General features: G+C 42.5%; 1 protein-coding gene across 1 annotated transcript; it reads right to left on the reverse strand.

Annotated features, from left to right (window-relative positions):
- Positions 1-870: 870 nt before the first annotated feature.
- LOC306938927 (suppressor of tumorigenicity 14 protein homolog) lies at positions 871-19,086 on the reverse strand. Its single transcript, XM_079523296.1, has 19 exons — positions 18,856-19,086; positions 16,441-16,597; positions 15,294-15,424; positions 14,467-14,537; positions 12,899-13,101; positions 12,437-12,472; positions 11,842-12,070; positions 10,242-10,378; positions 9,694-9,791; positions 9,305-9,414; positions 9,051-9,184; positions 7,527-7,631; positions 6,523-6,633; positions 5,046-5,162; positions 4,483-4,605; positions 3,783-3,966; positions 2,800-3,074; positions 2,132-2,268; positions 871-1,268 (listed from the first exon to the last, which is right to left on the reverse strand). The coding sequence occupies exons 1-19, from the start codon at positions 18,898-18,900 to the stop codon at positions 1,107-1,109; spliced, it is 2,565 nt and encodes an 854-aa protein (XP_079379422.1). The 5' UTR covers positions 18,901-19,086; the 3' UTR covers positions 871-1,106.
- Between the last annotated feature and the right edge of the window lie 6,199 nt (positions 19,087-25,285).

A 25,285-nucleotide genomic window follows, 5' to 3' on the forward strand; every position in this document is an offset into this window, starting at 1 on the left:
AAGTACGCTACATAGTCTGGAACTACACTTCCTGAAAGCCAAGAAAGGAAGCTGTCATCTGTTCATCATTTCCGTTCACGAAAATACATTTAAATATTTCTTTAAAATATATAATTTGATTTACAGTACATTTATGCAACGGAAGCGAGGAGGAAGCGGGAGATCCGCTTCACTCCTCGTTTCATGTATGTATAAATTGTGCGCAAGAGAGAGACTAGTGTTCAAGTGGTTAAAGAGACATGCAAGACACACCCAAACTTATGAATATTAATGAATGAGAACCAGAAATCCATTTCAATTCTCAACCCTGAGTTGTGAGTTCGATTCCCGCTAGGGACGCTGTGGGCGTGATCTCTCTGTGTTCTCTCCTCCGTGTCATACCCAAAGTAATAAAAGGATAGAGACTGAACCGGAGCGACAGCCCAGCCCTCCCACTATTCATTTCAGTGGAAGTTGCTCAGTGGCGTTTTGAAGCACCCGGAAGAACCGTCTACTTCCGCATTTGACCACCAACAGTTGGTGGTCAAATGCGGAAGTGCAAACGAGCGCTCAATGTTAAAGCCCAGCTGCACGGGGTTTCCTCGTTATGAATCCACGGGTCCGCCTGCAGTTCACGCTCTAACCACTAGGGCCGAGTGCTTCAACGCTGGAGAGCCTCCCTGGGGGCTTGGGTCATACCCTAGGTGGGGTTGGCGAAAGGGCCTTTCTGTGTGGAATTTGCATGTTCTCCCTGTGTCCCCAAGGGTAGGTACCCTCACAAAAACACGCAGTAGTCCTGGTATCTAAATGGCCTCCCCCTGGCCAGCCAGGGCGCCTGACGGAGGGGAAAGGAATATCGTGTTCATTCCACGCACTACGTCCAACCAGGGAAACTCCCCCCTGTCAGGTGAAAAGAAGCGGCTTGGACTCCTCATGCAGTGAAGGAAGTATGAAGTCAGTCCGTTGCTCTCCCCATGTTGGCAGATGGAGTGTAGCGTCCATGATTACATTCGATAATTGACACTGGGTGAGAAAAATGGGGTTACAAAATCGTTTGTCAGAGTTTTGCAGTTTGCGGTTTCAATAATCGACAGGGGTGTGCTCCCAGGTCACTTCAGTGTGTCCACCTATAGGCTAGTCATCTGTTTGATCCAGCCGCGGTACTTGGAGACCTGGGTGTAGACGCCAGGCTTGTGCATTCGGCCACAGCCGTCGCCCCAGCTGACCACGCCCGCCTGGAAGTGCCTCCCACTGGGCCCCGGGACGGACAGCGGACCCCCAGAGTCCCCCTGAGAGATGGGACAGTGTCACAGGTTATCACATTATCTGCTGATCACGTGTTCTGTATACCTCAGTGGTTCCTAAACAATGGGTTGGTCACAGACACATTTTTATGGGTCCCTTTATTTAATATATTTTGTTTTTAATTCAGATTATTTTAAAAGTACATATGAAAATAAAATAAACCATTCCCAAAAAGCTAACCAATTCATGAATTAAAAACAAATTCAATGATTTTATTTAAATACATTTTTTTATTTGACTTTATTTTTTGAAGAAATTCCATAAATTGGAAAAACGATGTTTAAGAGGTCTACATCGTTGCCATCAGGTCAGAGACGAAGAGTTCTTATAATTGTCACGGGCCGTTTGGTTGTAATGTCACGTGTAATGTCAAATTATACAACAGGTAGTTACTAGTTTTGAGGAAGCAATCTGATTAGTTGAAATTGCCATGCTTCAAACGAGCATGAGCACGCACCTAATCAAAACTTAAAAGTCAGCTGTGCTGATGAGATGGAGAGTCGCAGAGCATATAGCCGGCTGAGTGGCTAGGCTTAGAGGCTAGCAGTTTGCATGGGATATTTGAGATCGTAGTGGCATTACAAAATATGAATTTCTATCGAATATCTTGGTTACAATGAAATTGAGTTGAAGTGTATTTTTTTAAGAGTAACCGTTGTATTATCGCAATATTACACTCGAGGGTGTGCTTTACCGTGATTATTGGCACTTCAGCACTGCTTACGGAACTCTGCAAAAGCCTGCAGCCAATAATCACGGTAATGCACACCCTCTCGTGTTAAATATTGCTTACTAGAACAGAGAACAGGCACTGAGAATGATGGGAGATGATGTTTGTGTAGTTTACCTGACAGGCGTCAACGCCTCCCTGCAACACTCCTGCACACATCATGTGTTCAGTGACCTGGTTCTCCATCAGCTTGTTGCACACGGTGCCGTTGATGACGCGAACCTCCGCCTTCTGCAGCACGGTTTCTGCAGAACCTGCAGTCCAACAAACCACAAACAACACAGCTACTCAGTTCCTTTCTTCATAGTTGGAATTTGCGAGCACTCCGGCCACGAATGTGTCTTAACCGGCCACGCATGTGTGGGAGCCACGGATGAGTCTTAACCGGCCACGCATGTGTCTTAACCGGCCACGGATGTGTCTTAATCGGCCACGCATGTCTGGGAGCCACGGATGAGTCTTAACCGGCCACACATGTCTCTTAACTGGCCACGGATGTCGCATGTCGGACTGTCAGTACGTCAGACCAACGAATGCGCCCCCTTTCGCCTCATGATTCTGCTGCGGGCCTCCGCCAGAGTTTCCTCTGGGTTCGCGCAGCCCAGGCACAGTTCACCATGTGTTAAAGTCAAGCGGTTGGACAGTACCCGAGTTATACCCAGGAGGACAGAGCGCCAAACCGACGGACACAGGTTTCTGCAATGTATAGACATAGTAGATGTATCCAAAACATCTGCATGTTTAAATTCAAATGATATAACAGCAATCAATAGAGTATTGTTCACCTTCCTCCCTGGATGCGCCCCAGCCAGTGATCCATGCCGCCGTGCCTACAGCGAAGTGGTGGGTGGCAGCGGGCAGGCAGATGGGATAGACGTTCTGGTTGAGGACCAGCGGCTCGCCGTCCAGCTCCATCAGCGCTATGTCATTGTCGTAGGTGTCTGGGTCGTAGCCGTGGTGACGGATGATGCGTTTGATGTCTTTCTTCACCATCCACTGATTGGTCAGGCCCTGGGCGTGGAGACCCAAGAAGGCCTCCCATAGGTCAGCTCTGGAATACCTGGTGTTGCGTCACAAATAACACATGAGTCTGTCCATATTTTATGGCAAGTATCAAAGTGTTTTTGAATATATTTAAATTTGCAATCTGTACATTGTATGTAAAACCCAAGATCTGAACCCCAAATATCAAGCCCTCAGAAGAGTAGGGAGACCACAGATGACATACTCTTAAGTCTTAACACACGTGGTTCCCAAACCTTTTATTCCACAACCCAAAAGTGAGATTAAACATTTGTCCGGGCCGGGACCCAAGCTAGTGAAAATAACTGATCTACAAGCTCACAATGCTTTGTTGTGAGCCTATAGATTGGCTATTTTCGCTAGTTTTGTTTTCTAATTTCTAGAATTTATTTGATTTATTTTTTATTTATTCATTCATGAAATTCTTTTGAAAAATCATTGAAATAATTTTAAATTCATGAAAATAATTGCATTTTTAGGGGGACTAAATTATTATTATTACTTTTTTTTAATAACAAAATGAAAGAAACTAAGAATAAGTCCCGAGTCCCGACCCACTGTTTGGGAAACAGTGCTCTAAGTCTAACATAGCCTACTGATTGGTTAAATACATTTTATTCAAATAAGTTCCGGGTAGCAGCTCTAAATGATGAATGTTCTGTATGTACATGATTTTATTTTATGTCTACGTACAGACATTACGTATTAGGAAGCGCTCCGTCTCTAGTCATCAAAACAAACGTACTGCACTTTGTCGGTGTCGTGGGCACAGTGTCCGGCGGTCAGCAGCCAGCGGTCGCTAAGAACCGACGCTCCACAGGTGTGACCACTTCCCTTGACGTGAAGACTGACCTGCCAAGGCCACTCCCCCTCCCTGGAGGCCTGACCACCCACGATGCGAGAGCTCTTGTAAGGCCTGAGACCACACTCTGAGACGCACACACACACACACACACACACACACACACACACACACACACACACACACACACACACACACACACACACACACACACACACACACACACACACACACACACACACACACACACACCATTTCATGTCAATAATTTGAAAGCCCCAAAAGACGTACTGAAAAAGGAATACTTGTATGTACAATACGGAGCTATTATTTGCATGGCACTCTTGTATGACAATGTCGGGCATTGATTTTATAACTTTATGTTGAAATGCCACAGCGGTGAAAATGCCACACTTCACAGGCAATGCATTGAACCTTGTCACTTTTCTCGCAGAAAATATCCGTTGTTCGTACGTATGTATTTACGTTGTTGCACTGAAGTATAAACTAGGATTTAGAGTAACAAACACACAGAAACATGTAAAATGCATATACATAACAGGCTCGTATGAAATAGTATGTACATATTTATTGTAAAGGAATACAGTACGTGTCATGACTGCAGCTGTTAAATGAAACTCACGACAGTCTTTCTCGTCAGAGCCGTCCTCACAGTCTTCCTCCTCGTCACACTCCGGGTTGAGTTTGGTGACACACCGACTGTTTGCACAGCGGTACGTCAACGCAGAACACTGCACCACCCCCGCTACAGTCACACACACACACACACACACACACACACACACACACACACACACACACACACACACACACACACACACACACACACACACACACACACACACAACACACACACACAACACACACACATAAAATAGGGCTTAAGTGGTTAATCAGAATTTAGTCAATTATTTAAAAAATATATACGATTATTTTTAAGTCATCTAAATCACAAGTTAAATATAAGTTATCAACTCAGCAGCTACCATCAGCTTTACTTAGTCATACTCAAGCCATGCTACTCATGGCGCTGCCCGGGACCGAACCCATGATTTTGTGTCCAAAGGCGAGTGCTCTATCGATGATGTAATCGATAGAATAATCGCTAAGAAAATAATCTCTATAGTTGCAGACCTAGTCAAGAGTGTCTGCTAAATTCTTCCATTGTACTAGTGATGTACTTACATTTCTTGCAGCCTGCCTCATCAGAGCCGTCAGAGCATTGCTGCCGTCCATCACACCTCTGTGTGTCTGGAACACAGCCTCCGCTACGACAGCTGAACTCTCCCGGGCGACACGTAACTACAACACAACAATACAGCCTCCGTTACCGGCAGGAAAATACATTGCTATTGATCAGTGCTTCCCAAACTTTGGGTCGGGATTTGGGAGGGAGGGGGTCCCAAATGCTGATCTACAAGCCTCTACAAGCGTTGCGAGCTTGTATATCTTCTATTTCCACAATATGTAACTGTAGAACAGAGGAACTAAATGTACCTCTACAATTACAAATACTTGTCAGGGTGGGAGGGTCCCCAGTTCAAATATGATTCTTTTTGGGGGGATTCCCACTTCCCAGTTCAAATATGTGACCACATTTGACTGAGAGACTGCCATCGTGCAAAATCCAGCTTTTCACCAGAGTTAATAGCACAGGCAGACTCTTCACATACTAGAGCATGTCTGAAATAAGTGTCAGAGCTGAACTTGACTTGAATGTTAAACATGTAACTAGGTGTAATGTTACAGTCCACAGAAGTGAACCTTTCAAGCCTGTTTTCTCAACTCGCTGTTTTCTGCAAGACATTACTCTATAAGCCATATCTCCAAAACTGGTGGGTCAAACTGAACAACCAATATGTCAATTTGAAGCTAAGATTTCCTGCTTTCAAATGAAAAAATGAAAATTCAAAAAAATCCAATGGCAGTCCCTCAGTCAAATTTAGTCACATATGATTATTTTGGGGGGGGGGGTTCCCACTTCCCAGTTCAAATATGATTATTTTGGGGGGGATTCCCACTTCCCAATTCAAATATGATTATTTTTTTGGGGGGGGGGGTTCCCACTTCCCAGTTCAAATATGATTATTTTGGGGGGGATTCCCACTTCCCAGTTCAAATATGATTATTTTGGGGGGGATTCCCACTTCCCAGTTCAAATATGATTATTTTGGGGGGGATTCCCACTTCCGAGTTCAAATATGATTATTTTGGGGGGGGTTCCCACTTCCCAGTTCAAATATGATTATTTTGGGGAGGTCCCCAGTTCAAATGTGATTATTTTGGGGGGTCCCCAGTTCAAATATGATTATTTTGGGGAGGTCCCCAGTTCAAATGTGATTATTTTGGGGGGTCCCCAGTTCAAATGTGATTATTTTGGGGGGTCCCCAGTTCAAATTTGATTATTTTGGGGGGTCCCCAGTTCAAATGTGATTATTTTGGGGGGTCCCCAGTTCAAATGTGATTATTTTGGGGGGTCCCCAGTTCAAATGTGATTATTTTGGGGGTCCCCAGTTCAAATGTGATTATTTTGGGGGGTCCGCAGTTGAAATGTGATTATTTTGGGGGGTCCGCAGTTCAAATGTGATTATTATGGGGGGTCCGCAGTTCAAATGTGATTATTAACAGGTAAAAAACCAGGGTGGCAGTGAGGTATACGCACGACAGTTCATCTCATCTGTGTTGTCTCCGCAGTCGTCCACTCCATCACACTGCAGGAAGAGAGCCTTGCAGCGACCGCTCCTACAGCGCAGCTGAGTCGACGGATCACACGCTGTACAAAAACACACGCAACGTTCCACACCCTTATTGTAGAGCTCCAACCAAGAGTGAGATCAAAGACTGTCATCATCATAACTGTCTCTTTCATCAGTGATGGAAAGTAACTATAGTTACTGTACATTAACTTAAGTACTGTAAGTACAATTTGGTGGTATTTTCAATCCTTGGATTAATACAATTCCACTACAATAATTTGACAACTTTAGTTACTATAGTTACTTTGTAGATTTTGATTATTATTACAAAACATACATTAACCACTTCAGCCCTATTTGAAAATATTTGTATACATTTCAAAACATTAACATTATAATTAATGTTAATGTTTTGAAATGTATACAAATATTTTAATTAATTTAATTTCTACTTTTGTAACTTTAAGTACATTTTGATGCCAATACTTTTGTACTTTTACTCAAGTACATTTTGAATTCCAGACTGTTACTTGAAGGCCTCACTCACACCTTTCGATCTAGCATACAACATTGATGCATGCTTGTTGTATGAATGTTGTGAGTGTCATGGCCCAATGCATTTCCAATGGAAGTCACATGGTTTGTCGTCCACATTTTGGACTACAAGCTGTTGTATGGCTTTCGGCTGTGTTTCGACTGCCCCCCTCCCCCTCATACAACACAAATGTTGTGTCAAACCATGTGACTCCCATTGGAAATGCATTGGGGCAAGATGTATCACACCCTTTGTATACAACAGGCATACATCAACGGCATACATCACCTTCGCAACGTCTGTTGCGAAGGTGTGAGTGAGGCCTAAGCAGTATACATTGCAGTATTGGTACTTTTACTTAAGTAAAACATGTGAGTTATTTTTCCACCACTGTCTTTCATTGGGTATGGTAACGACATGAGTGACGTTACGTACTGCAGTTGTCTTCATCGCTGTTGTCTTGGCAGTCGTCCCAGCCGTTGCATCTCAGAGTGCTGTTGATGCACAGGTTGTTGGAACAATGGAACCTCCCTGGACAGGCTGGAGGAAATAATACAGCGTTCATTTATCCAATCGAGAAGGGTCCAGTTGTTTACATTTGTACACTCACGCTTTAGAATTGAAACTTAAGTGCAATTTATACACCATGACCTGACTGCTTGCCCACAAGGACACGTTTTTAACTTGTAAATCGGTTTATGTTGGCAACAACGGAGCATGAATTAGGCATATTTTGTTCAGTAATAGTAAAAGGTGAGGTGATCCACAACGATCGAGTGATTTACACCTCAAAGAGATGTCTTCACAGTTCTATTTACACATTTTTTCTAACAACACACATATTTCTGTTTGTGCATTTATGTGGACACACCCAACAGCCCATTAACCATTTATATATAAATGACTGGATTACCCCAGGGCTTTAATACTAGCCCCCCGTCCTTAATTCCCCCTCTACAATACATATCTTCACCCAAGAATAAGGAGGCTAGTGTGTTGCCAAAACACGTGTGAAGCATCACAACAACAATGCTTTTGTAACGAAGACAGTATCTGCCTCCAATGGTGTTTTTCTTTTTTTTTCATGCATAGATTATATGGACTATCAAGATGTTCCACATTCTTTTCATTTCCTGGCTGTTGAGGTGCGTTCACTTTAGGTGAGAAGCAACACAGACGCCCGCTTTATTTTGCGCAACGCAATTCAATATGAATGTCATGGGAGGTAAATCAGGATCATAGGTATAGTCCAATCTATTTCTATTTACTATTCCATTTGATTGAGCTTACAAAAATAAACTAAGCACATACACAGACATCCTGGCACAGTTTAACCAAACCGGGTGGTCTAGAGAAGTGCCTCAAGAAACAAAAGAGTGACTTTTTCCCGGGATCCAAACTAATGAAAAGTTGTGAGCCTGCAGATCTGCAATTTTCACTACTTTATTAGATACACGTGTTCCGAATCAGGCCAGTCAATCTAAGATTTGACCCAAAAAAAAATAGCAATAGTAATCGTTCAAGGTTTTTTATGATCCTTAGGGTCATCCAAGTAACATATTAAAAATGGATTTTTATATACATTTTGGATCATGGTAAATTCAGGCGTTGAACGTTGGGGTACCATTGAAAACCTATATAAGGCAAAAATTTCAAATTTAAGTAGCATGTGACATGTCAAACTAGGGGTTATTCATGATTCTGAATCAATTGCAAGCATTAGTTTTGCACGAAAAACACTCCTTGGGCTAAAAACTGAGGTTTTTAGCCTTAAAAAACCTTGTTAAAAAGTTAAAAGGGAGTTAAAAAACGATTACTATTGCAATTTATTTTGGGTCACGCCCCTTTTTAGCTTAGATTGACTGGCCTAAATGCCCATGCCAATAGATTCGGTAGCGTAGCTCAGAATCTATACTTGAGAGCATACATGAAAAGTGACAAAACAGATTGAAGGCTTACGGTTGGTTGGGACGAAAGCTTCAAACTGGGCGGAGAAACCGTAGTCTACGTAGGACTTGTCCGAGAAGAATTTGACCTGCATCTTGTGTCCCTGGCTGGTGATCACAGCGCTGTCTGGTCTGTCCCCACATAGCCTACAAGACCATAGAGACAAGGACATGACACCCTACCTACCTAAATGATCTTATCTGAAGGTTATGATAGGTAATAGAACAACATTGTTCAAAACACAATGACAAAACTGGATGTCTGACCGTTGGCCGTTGACTTGGATATAATCCTTATGACACGCCTTGGTGTTCTGCCCTGGTTCAGACACAGAGAATTTGGTGAACTGAACCTTCACAAACCTTCCTTCAGGGACCTGAGAGAAACGGAGTGAAACATTAATTTATATCAACATCATGCCTATATAGATAGATATAGATATATCTATCCAAACTCTATCCAAACTTAGTTAACTGAAAAAAGAAAAAAAAACATCGAAACAAGGCTTTACAAAAATATAACAAAACTAACAAACGAATATATACGGAATATGCATTCATTTACTGTACTCCTTGATATTGGTTATCAAACCCGAAAATCGGTCAGGCTCTGCTAACGACGAATGGACCATTCAAATGACGATAAGAACCCTTACCTGGATGTCCCAGACACAGGTGATCCGCGGAGGGTAGTTAGATGGAAAATATGGGGATGCGAAGGAACCTTTGAGTCCTGACAGCTTGCCACCACACTCTACAAAACAGGGTGCAAATAATAACAAGGTTGTCACCAAACTTTATATTTTGCAGATTGCTGTAATCTAATAAGCATTTAAACCCTATATATTCTTCATTGCTGGATTCCCCCAGGGGTCCATAGTTGGCCACCTAGTTTTTCCCCCTCTAAACCAAATCTCTTTGCCCCAAAAAGCCGATCTCACAACGCAACGTGTGCCTATCTACATAGTACACTGAATGTTTGTCATTAGATTACTGTAATCTGATTGTTGTCATGTATCTGTGAGATTCATTATTTCATCTTTTTGTAAGGAAGTGAGTGTAATCTCTACATACAGTAGATTGACATGTTCAAATGTAATCTGAACATGTCAATTTACTACTGTATGTAGAGATGACCTGTAATACAGGTCCATACTTTAGCTGCTGACGGGGACCTGGGAGTAAGTGTAATACAGGTCCATACTTTGGCTGCTGACGGGGACCTGGGAGTAAGCGGCTCTGAACCCAGGGAAGTTCTTCTCCTCGCTGGTGACCAGGACCAACAGCATGACGTTCCCCGATGACAGGAAGGACAAGGGAGCATGGGAATATCCACACTTCCTGTGGAAAGATCAGCCATTTAGCATATCTGCATAGTAAATCGACTATATCTGCATAGTAAACTAATATCAAGACTTTGTAACTGATGTGCTTTCAAGATGCCATTGATGTGCTTTCAAGATGCCATTTTCATGTTGTTGATGTGTATCATATTCTGTCTGTCTGTCAAACAAGAGTGCCAGTTTGAAAGTGCTTAAACAGTGAGTCAAAGATGTGAGCAGTTCCTCTACTCAATCTGTTAATACACAGTGTTCTATATAGGAGCCAGGAGTCATATAGATCCCAGGCTCACTCACTGTTATATACAAATCCTTCCTTGGTTTGCTTCCCACCTCCCTTTGTGGGTAAATTACACACAAAACCAGTAACTACAGTTTATGCTCAAGTGACTGTCACCTGCTACTCACTGACCCTAAAGCTCTGAACTAACAAATGATCAAGCCTTCATGTACGCTGCCCCTGCAGCTTGGAAACACTTGCAAACAGCTTAAAGACTTGATTACGCTTCTTCTTACTGGCAGACTCCATCGGACAGTGCGTCCGTTTCCCTACTTGAATGAATTCCTAAAGTGGGCTGTTATTTCTCTTGCCTCGTGACTCATGTTTGAACTTATTTTGAATTGTTCTACTCACTCTGTTAACACACGGTGCTCTATGGGAGCCAGGGAGTCATAGATCTACTCACTCTGTTAACACACGGTGCTCTATGGGAGCCAGGGAGTTATAGATCTACTCACTCTGTTAACACACGGTGCTCTATGGGAGCCAGGGAGTCATAGATCTACTCACTCTGTTAACACGCGGTGCTCTATGGGAGCCAGGGAGTCATAGATCTACTCACTCTGTTAACACGCGGTGCTCTATGGGAGCCACGGAGTCATAGATCTACTCACTCTGTTAACACACGGTGCTCTATGGGAGCCAGGGAGTCATAGATCTACTCACTCTGTTAACACACGGTGCTCTATGGGAGCCAGGGAGTCATAGATCTACTCACTCTGTTAACACACGGTGCTCTATGGGAGCCAGGGAGTCATAGTTCTACTCACTCTGTTAACACACGGTGCTCTATGGGAGCCAGGGAGTCATAGTTCTACTCACTCTGTTAACACACGGTGCTCTATGGGAGCCAGGGAGTCATAGATCTACTCACTCTGTTAACACACGGTGCTCTATGGGAGCCAGGGAGTCATAGATCTACTCACTCTGTTAACACACGGTGCTCTATGGGAACCAGGGAGTCATAGTTCTACTCACTCTGTTAACACACGGTGCTCTATGGGAGCCAGGGAGTCATAGATCTACTCACTCTGTTAACACACGGTGCTCTATGGAGCCAGGGAGTCATAGATCTACTCACTCTGTTAACACACGGTGCTCTATGGGAGCCAGGGAGTCATAGATCTACTCACTCTGTTAACACACGGTGCTCTATGGAGCCAGGGAGTCATAGATCTACTCACTCTGTTAACACACGGTTCTCTATGGGAGCCAGGGAGTCATAGATCTTGATGAAGTCCTGCTTGCAGTCCTCCTCCAGCATGAAGGTGTCAAAGTCCAGTTTGACCCGGTGACCCGGCTCCGCCCTCAGCTTCCACTCCAGGTACGTGTTGGGTGCATACGGGGAGTCCGGAAAACCCGGAGACCGGAGCGTTCCATTCTTACGGGTGTGGATTGGAAACGACTTCCGGGCTGAAAAACAATTTAATGTTACACACTACTAAAGTACTAGTTAGATGAGAACTAGCTTAAGATATATTATTTTCCAAAACATAAAAAAGGTTTGTTCTTGTACTTTTATGAAACTGAAAGCACCAATCAAAAGAAAAAGAGACTTGACTGGTCAATTATATCCTTAATAAAAAAACTAAAAAAAACTCAAGACAGTATAGCCTCTATATTGAATATATTTATATAGTTTGTAGAACCGTGTAGGGTTATGGATAAATACAGTGCACTATACAGTACACTAACCAAATATTAGTACAGTAATTTGACGAAGGAACCTATAATTTATTCAAGAAATTCAAAACAATTATTTTTAGAAATACATCTTACCAATAAATGTTTTCTTGGTCATACGTGGGTCCAAAGCTGAGAAAAGGAAATAATGAGCTTGTGAGCTTAAATACATCTGCTGTTTTTGCTATAAAAAATAAATAAATAAAAACCTCATCAAACCCTGTACACCCAAGTCACACTCCATATATGGCCAGACCTCATCAAACCCTGTACACTCAAGACACTCAAACCTTTTCATGTCAAGGACCCCCAAAATAGACGATCTATGACTACAAGCAGACAGCGCTTCACATTATGACTTGTGTGCTTGCAGATTGGCCATTTTCAAATAGCTGAAATAAAAATGAGGGTTAAATTGGTTAAACTGATTGTGATGTTACCACTTACTGGGGACCCCCCTGATACTCCCTTGAGACCCCACTTTTAAAACCCACTGGTGTATGTCATGCGACACTCGACAGGCCTACTGTAGGTCCTTACTACAGTATGTGGACCTACCTCCTGCCATGACGTTTTTGTAGGTCAAAGGGTTTTTGACGGGCCTGTTTGGTCCTATCAGTAGGCGTCCCTTCCTTTCTGTCTCTGGTTCCTCCAGAGCCTCGATGGCCTCGTCCAGCGACCACACTTTGAAGTCTGGGACGTCAAACTGAGACTCGTAGTAGGCCACCATCTCGTCACTCCCTCCGGAGTCATCTCCTTCACTGCACGACACAGGAAGTATGTAGTCTCGCGTAGCCAGACAACTTATTCCACAATCTCTGAATGCTATAGTGCAGGGGTGTCCAAAAGTGCGGCCCGTGGGCCAAATGCGGCCTGGGGAAGAATTGTATGTGGCCCGCGGCTTCATACCTGAATTGTAACTGCTCGCCCAACAGTATGGGACATTTTTACATTGAAGTTTTTTATTCACCTGGGCAAAATTTGTAAAATTTGTCAGGATTCCTTGTTCCTTGTTGTCTCATTCTGAAGGGGTCAAAGAAAGGCTATTTTATTAAAATCTTTACCTTGCACGTCGGGTTATATTTGGTAATGTACTTGACCCTTGGGTGTTTTAATATTTTCTAATATGGCCCCCTTTGAAAAAAGTTTGGACACCCCTGCTATAGTGCATACATTATGCTTTGACTAATTTGAGTTACAGTAGGACAAATGTAGGTGACTGCAAAGAAATTTAAGCGGGGAGAGGCGGGACATCAGAATCATGACCGTATGACGGAAGCATTTGAAAATTATGTGAGTCAAAAGTCTGTCTCGAGAGAGAGAGTAGGAAGTAAGCCAAGTCCTATCTATAGCAACCTTTGATTATTTTCTTACGGCCAAGCTACACCAGGCTTTTCTCGCGCGTTTACCCTAAACGTGCGGCCCGCACGTGCGTTTTTTAAAATAGGACTGGACCTAAATTCAACTCACGTGTTTAGGGTAAACGCGCACGTTTTGTGCGAGAAAAGCCTGGTGTAGCTTGGCTGTCAGTGGTTATTATTCTTTCTTTTTTCTTCTTTTTTTTGAGTGAGCACATTTCTACATAAATAAAATGAAAATCTCTTCTGAAAGTTGTCATTAACCACTTAAACCCTCTAGACTTCGTTGCAACGGTACTTTTACTTTACTTTACTTTATTCTGATGGGATAATGCATATTAATTACAAATACATGCAATGTAAATACACCGGATTTAGCAAAGATGCAAATTTTCATCCGCAGTCCCCACACAAAACATAACATACATTGGTCTGCTCTCGCTTCCTTCTAAACAAAATCTCTTCATCAAACAATAGTCTACAAGCTCACTGTAGATCTGCTATTTTTGACAAACGTTCATCCCAGAATAGGGATGGTGGGGTTCAAGTGGTTAAGGTACAGTATTCAAGTATTCTACATGAAGTACATTTTGTTATCAGATGATGTCAACATCTGTTTTTTGAATTAGCATTATTTCACCCGTTGATTTTATTCACTGTTTTAATTGTTATGGTAATCACCACGCTGCTCTTTAAGCCTGTTCAAGGTTACAGTGCTGTAACCTTGTTTGGAAAAGCACTGTACAAATAAATTAACATGAATCTTACCTGAAGGCTTGAACTGTTGATCCTGTGAAATATCTGCTCAGCTCCGTGTTCTTATCATAAATCAGTTTCAGCTGAAAGGAAAGGAGGTGATGTGTATATGTTATTCATACTGTACTGTTTATAAATGTCATGATGGTCCCTTGACTGCATTGTATGCAGCGTTTTTAGCCAATGCTTTTCACATTCACCCATTCCATTCACACACTGATGGCAGAGGAAACCATGCAATACACCAACCTGCTCATCAGGAGCAGTTAAGGATTCAGTATCTTGCTCAAATTGATGAGCATTTGAGGTTTATTCATCATGGTAACATTTCAAACTGAAACACATCAATTTGGGAATCATAATTATCTGAATCTTTTGATTGCATAAAAATAAATCTACTGCTATAAATTTCTAAAATGTTAAAGATGTCTTGCTAAATAAATACGTCTCTTTTTCCCCGGCAGTATTGCAAGACAGTATTCTACCAGTCGGCCTTATGGTGGGAGAGTTACGATAGCTTATCTGATTATAAGCCTACTGTATGCATACAATAGGCCTATCTTAAGAATTACACCTCAGGTAACACCTTGAAATGTTGACTTGATTGTGCTTTCATTTGACTGTGGAAATCCCCAAAATGTGTGTAAATATTGTTTGAGCCAGGATGTTTTAATTGTTAATTTTGTTAATGTGTTAACAAATTATACTATAAAAATAACCATCTGTACATTGAAACTAAAGGATAGCAGTTAAACAATGAACCTTGCAGTTGCATCAATGGCATGCCATCTAAATCCCACGTTAACATTGAACTGAGCTGTGATACAACGTGAACTGACCTGTGTGTTGACGAGTGATGCCAGGTTTTTAAACTCGGGGCTGTCTGGGTCTTCATAAGCCTCTGTAAACCTCCTGTTGGAGATGCCCATGGAGCCGATGTAAACCTTCCTCACGCCCACATCTCTGCGCACTGAAACACAAACACATCTCTGCAGTGGTGGAAAAAGTAGCCTATTCAAATGTTTTACTTAAGTAAAAGTATCAATACTGCAATGTAGAAATACTCTGTTACAAGTAAAAGTCCGGAATTTAAAATGTACTTGAGTAAAAGTGCAAATATATTGGCATCAAAATGTACTTAAAGTACCAAAAGTAAAAGTACCCATTATGCAGAATGTCCCATTTCAGTTTTTCAAATGTATAAAAATCAAATGTCTATAGGGCTGAAATGGTTAATGTATGTTTTGCAGTGATAATCAAAATCTATAAAGTAACTAGTAACTAAAGTTTTCAAATAAATGTGGTGGAGTAGAAGTATAATATTTGTAACTGAGATGTAGTGGAGTAGAAGTAAAAGTATTGGAAATCTGAAATACTCAAGTAAAGTACAAATACCTCAAAATTGTACTTAAGTAAATACACTTAGTTTCTTTCCAACACTGCATTTCTGTTTACCTGTGAATACAATGTGCTATGAAAATATTAACTTGACGGAGTGACTCACCACTTATAACTAATGAAAACAATACATTATAATGTAATTGCAATGTAACAATTACAGGAATATTATTAAAGGTCATAGAATGTCTCAGTGTATTACTTTTTAAATTGTCATTTAATTACATCGAATTGCAGTTGAACAAACATGACATTCTATTCTCTATTCTAAATAGAACCAAATATCACAATTTAACATTTCATCTTTGAAGTCTTGCAGACATAATTTTTGTGCACCATCTCTATGACCCTGGGGTCATATTATGATCATTTTATGCTTGTACGTTATGAGTTTTACATTTTGTTTGTGTATGCCTGTAAGTGAGTGAGTGAGTGAGTGAGTGAGTGAGTGAGTGAGTGCAGGTTGTTGGAGGGATCTGATTGGTTCCAGCCTGTTGAAGGGACCTTTAAAAGGCCAGCTTCCCCAGCTCCAGTGTGGCTTCCCTCTGTCCATTCTAACAACTGTCTGTTTGTCTGTTTGTTACTTACAGTGGAAGTGCCAGACCAGTAGTCCAGTCATCAGGGCTAGAGCTGCTGCTGCGGCCACCAGGCCAACACCCAACCACAACTTCCTGCTTCCTTTCTTCTTCTGCACATGTTTAGGGTCAGCGGCTGCCAGGAACTCTACAGCCTCCCAATCACTGTCCTGCACGCACGCACGCGCACACACGCACACACACACACACACACACACACACACACACACACACACACACACACACACACACACACACACACACACACACACACACACACACTACATTATTCACTGTCCTACACGGACCAAGGGGTGTGTGTGTGTGTGTGTGTGTGTGTGTGTGTGTGTGTGTGTGTGTGTGTGTGTGTGTGTTGTTCCATGTGTGTGGAATGTGACAGCACTGCAACATGTCGGCTCCTGTCAGTTCAGACAGACAGTCTTCACAGTTCACAGTCACACCCACATCCTCCTGGCTTGTATGTCTGTATGTACTTATCATCTCATCTACTGGACATACAGTTCACCCTCATCGGTTATTTTAATAAATGATCGAGTATCTGCGCTTGTCGATAATTGTATTAAAATGTAGGCGCTCTGGTGGCGCAGTAATAAAGTGTGGGTCGCTGGGCGTGGAACCTATCAGCGGGGAGTGTTGGACGAGAGGAGTTAACCACGCATGACCAGGCTTTCCACCTCGGAGGAAATATAGATACCTCAGTGTCTATATCTAATGTAGGCCCGGACGGTTAGCTCCACCGTCTGGCCACCTAAGCTGCTGAGCCAGCCTGACGGCGTGCCGCGGGTTCGACTCCCGATCCCGACGGCCTTTCTTGTGTGTCTTCCCCCCCATCTCTCTCCCCATTTCCTGTGAGATTACTTTCAACCTATCAATAAAGGCAGAAAAAGCCAAAAAATATCTTTAAAAAATGTATCTAATGTAATCCTGGGTGCTACACTTCCTCTGCCAACCTGGTGAGAGAAAACAGACTAACCTCATGCTTCCGTCTATACATGAGGAGTCTACGCTGCTTCTTTGCACCTGACAGGGGGGAGTTTCCCCAGTTGGATGTAGCGTGGAAGGAACACGTTATTCCAACCAGTTCCTTTCCTCTCCATCAGGCGCACCAGCTGGCCAGGGGTAGGCAGTTTAGAGACCAGGATTACTGCATGTTTTTTATGGGGGTACCTACGCTAGGGGACACAGGGAGAACATGCAAACTCCACACAGAAAGGCCCTTTTGCCAACCCCGCCTCGGGAATGGGCACTGATGACGTGGAGGAGAGAACACGCCCACGGCGTCCCCAGCGGGAACCGAACCCAGGATCTTCTAGCTGTGAGGCGACACTAGCACTACCGACTGCGCCACCGTGCCCCCGTTATTATTGTTATAACGATAAAAATATAATTGAGGAGGAATGGGGGTTAACATAATTGGCTACTCTGAATTGGAAGAAAAAAACATCTTATGATTATGAATTTTCGATAATCGATTATTTTTCATAATAGATTAAATCGATTAGTACAATTATCTGTTGCACCCCTAAGATTTTCACTTGTCCCCTCGCCTCCTGCCCTGCCTGCACTGAGGCAGGAGTTGCTGATGACCTACAAGGCCATCAAGGGCATGACACACACCTTACCTTCAGGACATGATCCACCCTTCCCTTAAATCAGTCTGTACCTCCCCTCCCCACCCCTCCCTACCACCCTGGCCTACACCCCTGCAAGCATCCTAGAGTCTAAATAATAATAAATGGTAAATCAACAGCTGTATCCAATTAATGGATGATGTTAATTACATTATTCATACATTATTATTATTATTATTATTATTATTATTATTATTATTATTATTATTATTATTATTATCAATACCTCCCTGTGTTTTGCAAGGACAAGCTAAAACATTAATACTATAGGCAAGGTGTGTGTGTGTGTGTGTGTGTGTGTGTGTGTGTGTGTGTGTGTGTGTGTGTGTGTGTGTGTGTGTGTGTGTGTGTGTGTGTGTGTGTGAGGGGGAAGGGGGGCGTCACGTGCGCGTGTGTCCATTTTGACATGAGTTAATGTTGACAAAACGTGCATAATACTGCTGCAGCCTGCATGACTATATGCATTTGTAAATATCTGACAAGTGACAAAGGGGTAGAACTAAAGTTGTGGTCCTTTGAGTGTGTATTGTAAACTGGCTATAACTGTGGTGTAGACAATTTTAATTTGACTTAAGTATAGGCTACAGTAGCAATCAAGTATAAAGGCCTAAATCAATAGCCTACTTGTATAAATGACGGAATTAATAACAATTAGCCTATGCAAGTATAGATGCATTAACCAGAACCAGTATAGTGTGTAGTTTAGTGTTGTATTGTATGGTTTCCTTTATCTTTTATCTTGCAGGTGCTGCGCCTTGCTGCTGACGTCACAGTACCTGTAGTTTCGGGTTGAATTTGGTTCCAGAATCCAACGGATCCATGATGGTTCCACTGTACACAACTCCAAGATAGATCTGTTCTCCTCGCGATCCTATGAAGTGTTCTTCTGTAGCCTATACCACCACAACGACCAGGTTCTACCGATACACCCAGTTCCGTACTACTGCTGTCATTCTTGTTCCTCTGTCTCTGTGTCGCTGCGAGGTGACAAGTTTGACAACAGGTGTATCCACAAATTCCAAATAGATGTCCAAAAAAAGCAACAATTTCGCGGGTTTGCTAGAAATTATTGAACTACCGTTTAGGCTAGTCTAGTATAGATAAACATATCTCTGAGTAAAACGTGTACGTTGATATAGTTACGTGTAAAGTGCATGAAGGCGACAGAACGGAGCAGAGAGCAGAGCAGAGTGGCTTATGTTGTGTCTGTGTGACACCTGAGACTCTGGAACGAGGAAACAACCTGTCGGACAGGTGTTTCACTGACACTGATCACCACCAGAGGTCACTATTGCGTTTCTCATGAGTCTAACAGTCTTATTTGAATTGTGAATTATTAAGAGTTATTTCTTATAAAGCCATATGGTGTGTGTGTGTGTGTGTGTGTGTGTGTGTGTGTGTGTGTGTGTGTGTGTGTGTGTGTGTGTGTGTGTGTGTGTGTGTGTGTGTGTGTGTGTGTGTGTGTGTGTGTCATGTGAAGAGCTCATAACTAATGCATTCATTTATCCATTATTTAGCATTTAGCAATGAAGATCGTCTCATTGATAAATGATCATGTAATGAGTTTTACACTAGAGGGCACAGTTGGCCTAGATATGCAGTAGGCTATATGAGGGGCTTACCACCTTTGTACCAGAGTGGGCATATTAGAAAACAGGTGTTTTCACCTTTCCACCTATTTAGGTCTGATGTGTAACCTATTTGTTGATGAATTTAGCTTGGCCTGGCATGTTTCTATAGAATGCAGGGCAGGTTGTAGTGAAGTGGATTTGGTGAATATTATGTTTCCCATGCACTGTTGTGCAGGTGCAGCACAGATACTCCCTCAGGCTGAGAGGGAGGCTATCACTTGATGTATCTGTTTTCTTTATCTTTTCAGCATTCACATTTTTATTATTATTATATTGTTTTATAGCTCTACATCAGGGGTGCCCGCACTTTTTTGACTTGAGAGCTACTTTAAAAATGACCAGCAAAACAAGATCTACCCACCAAAAGATTATCCCATTGCTGATTTTTTTTTTAAATGTACCTGAAGGGGCTTTTGAATAGCGGTGCTGGCGTTACATATAAGACAAACACACTCGGAAGGAGATACAGAGGAGGAAATTGTATGTTTTGTATATCTTATGTAATGGTTGTGCGCAACACTCTTGAAAAGTATTTCATTGTGGGTTTGAGCTGACAGGACCTATTTGATGTCTGTCAATCAATGAAGTCACCATAATTCAAGTGGCAGATGCCTTTAGTGTTTTCCTTTTTTAATACATTTTTAGGGCCATGTCATGTGATCTACCTGCACAGCCTTTGTGATCTACTGGTACGCTTTGGGCACCTCTGCTCTACAGTGTTAGCAACTGTTAGTAGTAATCATAACTGTTGTTAACTACTTGTTAACTTCTTGCCTTTCCTGCATGGCTTAATTTGCCCTGGGTTGGCTCCCACAGTGTTTGTTTGCTTGCCACTAGCGAGTCCCCTGCCAGCCTCATCCTTCTCTCTCTGACTTTGTCTGTGACTCGTGGTAGATCCCCGTAGACTCGTAGAGGACCATATTTCTGATGTGGTCCGTCCATGTGACACCTAGTGCCATTCATAGCATTCTTGTCTAGTCTCCATCCGGGCCCTTTCCTGTTGTGCTGTGAGGGTCCATGTCTCAGCCTCATATTAGTACTGACACACATATAGTACTGACAAAACAGTACATACAAATAGTCGCCTCTCAATCAGACATGGGAGGTGTTCTTCCATGTCTGATTTTCACACTCTCCTCATCCCAGCCCTCTGGAACTACCTGTCCAGAGCAAAACAAAACGAGAACACAAAAAAACGTGATGGACACATCAATTTGCTGGTTTGTAGGTAGTCTGTTTTGAGTGGATGCAGTTTGTCAAACCTTAGCGCTCGGGGATATCATTTTTTGGGGTCCCCACCTTTTCCATGCCAATTAGAACCCCCAAAATGCTAACAGGCATTTATTTTCCATGCCAATTAGAACCCCCAAAATGCTAACAGGCATTTAGAAACTTTATGGTAGAGTATGTTAATACAATACAACTTATACAATTTGGGTGGTTGAATTGTGTCTCCCTAGACATATACTGTAGTTTTTAGATTGTGTCAAAGGTCATGTTTCATCTAGTATCTGACACACATTCTAACCTGATGGTCAAGAGTAAGATTACATTTATCCCCTGGGCAAGGGGTTCTCAACGTTTTTGGCCGGGGACCCCTGAAAATGCTTTGGCAACGTCTCGGGACCCCCGCCCCGCCCCCTCCCGACCCCCAATATAAATTGACTGCTACAATAACCTTAAACCATTTTGGGCGGGAACCCCTTTTGGTGTTTTAAGCATTGTTATAATTTAGCTATTTAAAAATAGCAGATCTACAAGCTCATAGCGCGCCACCGAGTGGCGCGCTACGAGCTTGTAGGTCTGCTATTTTTGAAAAATAGTGGGGAAAAAAATCAAAAACAAAATCTTTTTTTTTTTTTTTTTGGAAAATAAGTTGGGGACCCCCTAAAATAATTTGGCGACCCCCCGAGGGGTCGCGACCCACGGGTTGAGAACCCCTGCCCTGGGCAAGATGGCAGGCTCTATTCCTTCAATGGTACAAACGTACGCAGGAAACCAGCCAGCTTCAAATTCGGGGTAATTACAATAATATCTGAAATGTACATGTTCTAAGTACCCAAAGATGCTTTACATGAGGGCATGGGAACATGACAAAGAAAAACTACTTTATTAGGGGGACACTATAGAAAAGCAATACAAATCTATAAAAACAGTGGAATGATGAGAGGGGCCATTGGTGGAGTTAAATTGAAGAGATGGGTTTTTCGCTGCGGTGATTAGAAGGGGAAAGTTACATAGTGCAGCTTTAAAGAGGATTTTTATATTAGAAACACTACAGCTAACATGCTTTATATTAATATATTACACCTGACCTGCAGCTTAAAGAGGCTTTATATTAGAGACATTACTTTATATTAGAATAGAAACATTAGACTTAAACTGTACAGTTAAAAGGCAGCTGCAGAAAGCATATTGTATTCTCCTGTGATGGAAGCCTGCAGGAAATACACATGCACACACACACACACACACACACACACACACACACACACACACACACACACACACACACACACACACACACACACACACACACACACACACACACACAAACAACATGTTCTAGTGACTGATATTGTCCTTCTAATGCTTGAGGGGGCCATGATTACATTTTTTTATGTTTATTTTATTTGAAAGATCCCTTTAGTAATAGCGGTTTTATCCAAAGAGCTTTACATAGATTGTGCATTACATTCACTCATTCATACACCGATGGCGGGGGAAACCATGCAAGGCACCAACCTGCACATCAGGAGAAATTAGGGGTTCAGAGTCTTGCTCAAGGTCGACACTAACTGTGTGTGTGTGTGTGTGTGTGTGTGTGTGTGTGTGTGTGTGTGTGTGTGTGTGTGTGTGTGTGTGTGTGTGTGTGTGTGTGTGTGTGTGTGTGTGTGTGTGTGTGTGTGTGTGTGCACACACACGTGTGTGCGTCTGTGTGTGGTGCGCGCGCTCGCGTCTTAGTGTATGGGGGGATAGTGAGAGAGAGTGGGTGGGTGCATAGAGGAAGTGTTGGTTAAAGTAAAGAGTCTAACTGAAGACAGAAGTGCAGACGAGGATCAACCAACGGCAGCAGAACAGAAGGTACCGCTGGCTTATTTGCTAATAATAATATAATACTACACGTATATTGCTATTAGAAGTTGTCACAGTGTCACGGTACAAGTACCTTTGTATTTTAAAGTTGCCATCTTGAACAATGTTTAGTATAAATCTTCTAGAATAAAACTTTGTATTCAACAACCAGTATGGTAGAGTATATGTTAACAATATGAAGCCTATAGTCACTTTTCTTTGGGGGTGTATTATTATGCTGTGGCTTATTATAGTGGCTTAGTAGTATAGACTTCATGTGGGATTCAGGTCAACTGTGTGGGCTTAACCCATTAAGACCTGAGGCCGATTCCACACATTTTCAGTTTTTTCATTTTTTTTCTCCCAGTTTTCTGAAACTGTTTTCTATCTCAGTGGTTCTCAAACTTTTCATATCAAGGCCCCAATATTATGTATTTGGTCAACCTCTATCACAAAATATTTTGTTCCAGGGACCAATTTTCAAAGCAAAGGTTTGAGTTAAAAAAATAACCAACCTGTGCAGTGGTGGGCCGTGAGGATATTAGAAGTGGGACCACAAATCATTGGCAAAACACAAAGATTTTAATGATAATATGACAAATGTTATGGTATATGTTTTTCCCATTAAAACCTTTTAATTGTGATACTGATAACAATTAAAAAGACACTACATTATAGTTCCATTGATCGCCTGAGGGTGGGCCACCCATCTGATCACTAAAGTATAGTCAGATGGGTGGGCCACGGATGCTTTAAAGTATAGTCAGATGGGTGGGCCTGGATGCTTTAAAGTATAGTCAGATGGGTGGGCCACGGATGCTTTAAAGTATAGTCAGATGGGTGGGCCACGGATGCTTTAAAGTATAGTCAGATGGGTGGGCCACGGATGCTTTAAAGTATAGTCGGATGGGTGGGCCTCGGATGCTTTAAAGTATAGTCGGATGGGTGGGCCTCGGATGCTTTAAAGTATAGTCAGATGGGTGGGCCTCGGATGCTTTAAAGTATAGTCAGATGGGTGGGCCTCGGATGCTTTAAAGTATAGTCAGATGGGTGGGCCTCGGATGCTTTAAAGTATAGTCAGATGGGTGGTCCACGGATGCTTTAAAGTATAGTCAGATGGGTGGGCCTCAGATGCTTTAAAGTATAGTCAGATGGGTGGGCCTCGAATGCTTTAAAGTATAGTCAGATGGGTGGGCCTCGGATGCTTTAAAGTATAGTCAGATGGGTGGGCCTCGGATGCTTTAAAGTATAGTCAGATGGGTGGTCCACGGATGCTTTAAAGATTCAAGTTCGTCCTGATCCACAAGAGGTTGAGGACCACTGTGTTTTAGACCATAATATGTTGCCGTGTGCAGCTGAGCTCACTGCTAGGAATGTCATCTACCTGGATTAGAATCAATGCGAAGGACGGGACATTTTATGGAGTGCAGCTTTCATTGATGATGGTTTAACTTTTGAATCTTGTACGACAAATGAAACTGCTCAAATCTGAAGCTCAAATAGGTTTTTATTTTAGCCTGTTGTCTTTTAATCTGTTGTCCAGATTATCTCTACACAAAATGAACAAGTATTGTTTACGTTCAAATGGCATGAACTTCAGGCCCTTATGACCCTGGACCAACCCGAATATTAATACAATACTACTACTACCAATATTAATACTATATGTTGATACTACTATTACTGCTACTACTACTACTAACAGTAATTGCTACTATCGCATGACAATGGATAGCAGACATTGCAAGTGACTGGGTGCGCGTGCGTGCGCGTGCGTGCGTGTGCGTGCGTGTGTGTGTGCGCGCGCGCAAGCGCATGTGTGACTTTGTTTTCAAATGAATCATTCATGATTGTTTGTTTATGCCTGAAGCTTCTCGTTTTCTCTTTCGTTTTCTCTCTCTCTTTCTCTCTCTCTCTCTCTCTCTTTGAGATGATTGTCTATTTCTCATTCTGTTCATCCGAGCTCTCCTTCCCTTTCTCCCTTTCCCTACTCTATCATTCTCTCTTTTCCCTCCCTCCCTCCCTCCCTCCCCCCCTGTCTGTCTGTCTGTCTGTCTGTCTGTCTGTCTGTCTGTCTGTCTGTCTGTCTGTCTGTCCTCTCATTCTTTCTTTCTATCTCTCTCTCTATCATTTTTTCTCTCTGACTCTCTCTTTCTCTGTTTAGTTTCAACATGTGTTCTTTCAGCACTACAACACCTTGAAACTGAGTGATGACGGTTAGAAATATAGACAAGTCTAATCCTGCACCACCTCTCTCTCTCTCTCTCTCTCTCTCTCTCTCTCTCTCTCCAATTCAATCTCTCTTCCCATCACTCTCACCAATCTTTTCCTGTCTTTCGTCACCCTATCTTGCCTTCCTCTCTTCCTCTCTTCCTCTCTCTCTCTCTCTCTCTCTCTCTCTCTCTGTTCACTTGTTACTTCTTGTTTTCATGGTGTGTGTGTGTGTGTGTGTGTGTGTGTGTGTGTGTGTGTGTGTGTGTCAGCCCTCAGCCAGTTGAAA

Source organism: Electrona antarctica (assembly GCF_951216825.1).
Source record: "Electrona antarctica genome assembly, chromosome: 2".
Classification (NCBI taxonomy): Eukaryota; Metazoa; Chordata; class Actinopteri; order Myctophiformes; family Myctophidae; genus Electrona; species Electrona antarctica.

What these genes read in the sequence shown, in the direction of transcription:
- LOC306938927 (XM_079523296.1), bottom strand. Translation starts at nt 18,900, where the DNA reads ATGGATCCGTTGGATTCTGGAACCAAATTCAACCCGAAACTACAG. An exon ending in GGTCCCCGTCAGCAGCCAAA is followed by an intron (nt 9,792 to 10,241) that starts GTATGGACCTGT and finishes CCTGTTTTGTAG; the next exon opens with AGTGTGGTGGCAAGCTGTCA. An exon ending in CTCTGACGAGAAAGACTGTC is followed by an intron (nt 3,967 to 4,482) that starts GTGAGTTTCATT and finishes TGTGCGTCTCAG; the next exon opens with AGTGTGGTCTCAGGCCTTAC.